At 33.6% G+C, this 4,653-nt stretch overlaps 1 protein-coding gene across 1 annotated transcript in view; it reads right to left on the bottom strand.

The window, feature by feature from the left end:
- Window positions 1–4,653, bottom strand: part of LOC107680553 (death-associated protein kinase 1-like) — an 80,260-nt gene that overhangs the window by 14,381 nt on the left and 61,226 nt on the right. The window contains exon 18 of the mRNA XM_016476491.1: window positions 3,522–3,620. Coding sequence (XP_016331977.1) covers window positions 3,522–3,620 — 99 coding nt within the window. The remainder of the gene's footprint in view (window positions 1–3,521; window positions 3,621–4,653) is intronic.

Consider the following 4,653-nt stretch of genomic DNA (forward strand, 5'->3'; position numbering starts at 1 on the left):
CGTGATGACGCCCATCCCAAGCCAGTACTGATCAACATCCCACCCCTCCTGTGACCCATGGTTTGTCTGTATGTGTATTCAGAGCCAGTGAGCAACGGACTTTCATAATAATAAAAAAACTGCGTTAACGCACGATAAAATAATCGTTGGCGTTAATCAATTAATGCGTTAACGCAATAATAACGTGTTAACTTGCCCAGCCCTAATATACATACATATATATACATATATATATATATATATATATATATATACACACACATATATACACACACATATAACATCTTTTTTTTTTCCTTTCCTAATGTCAAAAATTTCAGGTTTTACTATCCTAGTGGGGACATTTGGTCCCCACAATGTAGCATAAACACACACACACACACACACACACACACACACAAACACACACACATATAAATTATGTTTTTACATTTTTACATTTAATGTGTTTATTGTATTTCTGACACATGTTTTTCCTATGGTACTAGTGCTGATTGTGGTGTAAGGTCATATATGAGTGGAATTTTCTTGAAAATATTCTAACAAATATTATTAGTTAACTATTAAATTTGAAATTTAAAAGAATTACCATCAACCAGTCTATATATTCTCAGTATTAGTCATCAAATTAAAAATCCTAATAAATTGAAACCTGGAAGCTTTACCTTCATAATACAGCACTAATGGGCTAAACCCCAGATGGCATTTATATCTAGCAACCCCCCTGGAAAATGGTACTCATTTAAGGCAGTTAATGAGAGCCAACCAATCTACATTTCTCATAATTTTACTTGGTAGCACCGGAATGATAAAATACATAATGAAAGCATCAATTACACAACTAATGCACCTCCTAAGCTGTCTTGTTTCACAAGCTCTATAAAAGCTTTTTGTCTTTGTCTGGAAGTGAAAAAAGAAGAAAAAAGAAATACAAATCTGTGTTCATTTTATTACAACCAAAATGATGCACATAGGAACGTCCCAGGAGGCTGTGACGGCAGCACATGTGTGATTGTGAAATCAGCATTAGGAGACACCAGCTGCGGAGGGGGAATGACTATCAGAGAGGGCCTGCCTGAAGGAAGTATATACCACAGAAATGTCATATGTAAAAATGCTGTAAAAACATACAAACTTAAAGAGAGCATTAGAAAAACCTTGAAACTGTACATAAACCTCAGGGCAGTCTTAGTTATCTGAAAAAAATCTGTTTACCTAAAACTCACCACAGTCACAGCCCTCGACCAAAACCATTAATGATTTAACACCTCAGAATACATGTACACAATCTCACACACAGCAACACAAACCCACACCTAACACCTGGGGCCACAAGCACAAGCAAACCACACAACCAGAAATAGCTGTGTTCCTCCTCAAACCGACGGGGGCAAATTAACCAGCCTCCCTCTGAAAGAGAGCCCACGCAGACGACAACGAAAGAGGATGTGGTGAACGGAGCAGAGGTGTTAAAGCACCGATGAAAAGGATAGTAATGGGAAAGCTTTGCTGCACCGTAATTACTCTTATCTAACGTGGCTTGATTAAACACAAAGACTTCATGAGATATGACTGTACAATCTTCTGCACAATACAGCCCATTTTCTTATTCACAGACTATTTTTGTGTCTGTCTGCTAGTCTCCAGCTCAGCTATGTGTCCCCATGAGTATGTGCTTGAATTTATTTTATTGATTTATGGTTGTCTCCCAAAAGATGCCTAAAAATCTCAAGGATGAATGTAGCATCCTTATGTGAGAGAACCAAATCTAGTATTTGCTTGACACATTGAGACTGTGGCTTATCATTAGCGTATTGGAAAGGGAGACATGAAAAATATATGTAGAGATGACATAGTAGACAGTGAACCATCATGCTTGGGTGTTGTGCATGGGTTTGTGGCACATGTCTACAGAGTGTATAAAGTGGCAATGTGATTGGTTACTGGCTCAAGTCAAAAGAGGCCACTCCCAAGTCTCTAATATTCTGGTTCCTAGATGTTTTTCCCATTTTATCATAAAACAGGTGAAAATCATAGAAACCTACATACACTACTGTTTATAAGGCCACTGTTTAAGTCAGTATTTTTTTTTTGTAAGAAATTACTTTTATTCAGCAGGAATACATTAAATTGATTAAAAGGGACAGTAAAGACACTTATAAAGTACAAAAGATTTCTATTTCAAAATGCTGCTCTTTTGAACTTTATATTCATCAAATAATCTTTAAAAAATGTATGACAGTTTTCACCATTGATAATAATAAAATAATTATAATAATAAAATAAATGTTTCTTGAGCAGAAAACCAGCATACTAGAATGATTTCTGAAGAATCATGTGACTGGAAAAATGGCTGATGAAAATTTAGCTTTGCCATAACAGGAATAAATTACGTTTTAAAATATATTGAAATAGCATAAAAATTGAAATATTGCTATTTTTACTGTATTTCTGATCAAATAAATGCAGCCTTGGTAAGCATACGAGACCTATCTAAAATTGCTTACATTTTACAATAAAGTCCCATGACTTAACTGTAGTTAATGCATTAGCTAACATTAACAATGAGCAATACATTTGTTACAGTATTTATTAATCCTGTAAATGTCTGTTAATAAAATACAACTGTACATTGTTAGTTAGCCTGGGCCCCATAAATAACAGAAAAAATTATTTTAATAATGCAACATTTAATAAATGTTGAAATTTACATTAACATTCAGAAGTATTTTTCATTGTTAGCTCATGCAATGCAGTAAATTAATGTAGTGATGTAGTTAAATAATCTTACCAACCTCATACATTTGAATGGTAACATATAGCCTGACAAAACAGTGAGAAAAGGAGTAAAATATAAAGTGTGAAGGCCACATTAATCAATGGCGTCCTACATGTGGAAGCCATTTTTTTCTTTCTCAAGCCGCTGACCCATAAGCCTCTGGCAATGAATTATATATATAAATATTTATAGTGAGTGACCCTTATATAGAGAAACTTGTAATGTTTGGGGTTTTACAATTTTTTGAAAGAAGGTTCTTATGCTCACCAAGGCTACGTTTGTTTGATCAAAATACAGTAAAAACATTAATATTGTGAAAAAATTATTTCAGCCAGTCTTTAGTGTCACATGATCCTTCAGAAATCATTCTAATATGCCGATTTACTGCTCAATAATAATTTCTTATTATTATCAATGTTGAAAACAGTTATGCTGCTTAATAGTTTTGAGGAAAAATTATACTTTTTTTAGGGTTATTTGATTAATAGAAAGTTCAAAAGAGCAGCATTTATTTGAAACATAACTCTTTGTAACAAATGTCTTTACTGTCACTTTTGATCAATTTAATGTATCTTTGCTGAAAATAAATATTAATTTCTTAAAAAAAAAAAAATCTTACTGGCCCTGTTTTGAATGGTACTTTATATAAATGTGTATATATTTTTTTATAAATAAATGTATAATACTGTTACAAATGATATATTATTTATTCATATCAAAACCTTGATGGTCTTGAACTTACATTAGTGATGGCTTCAGTGTTGGCTCCTGTAACACAGAGATGACGCACCACCTCCAGACCACCGTTACTAGCTGCCAGGTGAAGAGCTGTTCTGCCAAACTACAGACAAATAGACAGCAAACATCTATTAACCCTCTTTCTGAGAATTATTCATCACAAGTGCTAACTAGAAAACAAAAGGTGAAGAAATTCCTTTGTCAGAAAATTGTTCAAGTGTATAACAGTGCAGAATGCTTATGATTCAATTTCATATTAATATAATTCAGTTCCTCTTGACCTGTAAAGCCCTCAGTTAGAAGGAACTCAAATCGTCTTCTAGCTGTAATGGAAGTGCCATTTAAACATTTCACACAGAATTAACAAGCATGCATAACTGGTATGTAAAAAATTCAGGAAAATTGCAACCAAGTAATTGGGGTCAGTTGAGGGGACTTTAAGAACTGAAAAAGGAGTGGATGATGATTCAAGACTGACAAGAAAAAGCGCACTCATTAATACTTGAATAAGACAAAGGTAATAATTGGTATATAATGGTTTCTGAAATGACTGGAGAAAAAAATCCCTTTGGAACCTAAACTGTGTTTATTGCATACATATCCTGAAAGTTTTCTTTAAATGCAAACATGTGGAAGCTTAAAGATTTTAGTTTGTTACAAGCCAAACATGTAATCACTTTAGTATGGAAAAACATTCAAAGACCTTTCATTTCACAGTGGACCAAAGAGATGACTTATAACCTTGCTCTTGAAAAATGAACATATTTAACTAGAGGTAAAGCAGAGGGTTTTAAAAAATATGTTCAATTTGTTAATAGGTAGATAAAGTTGTGATGACTGTAATTTGAAATTAGACGTGAAATACATTTTTTTATTATTATTATTTTTTTATTATTAAAGGGGTCATATGATGCTTTTTTAAAGATCATTATTTTGTGTATTTGGTGTAACAGAATATGTTGACATGCTTTAATGTTAAAAAAACAAATAATTTTTCAAATACTGTACATTATTGTAGGTCCTCTATGCCCCGCCTCTCTCAAACGCTTAGTTTGAGAGAGGAAAAGCGCAGTCTGCTCTGATTGGCCAGCTGACCCAGTGCATTGTGATTGGCCGAACACCGCAAGCACTCGTCG

The sequence above is a fragment of the Sinocyclocheilus anshuiensis genome, unplaced genomic scaffold (genome assembly GCF_001515605.1).
Source record: "Sinocyclocheilus anshuiensis isolate Anshui unplaced genomic scaffold, SAMN03320099.WGS_v1.1 scaffold697, whole genome shotgun sequence".
Taxonomy (NCBI): Eukaryota; Metazoa; Chordata; class Actinopteri; order Cypriniformes; family Cyprinidae; genus Sinocyclocheilus; species Sinocyclocheilus anshuiensis.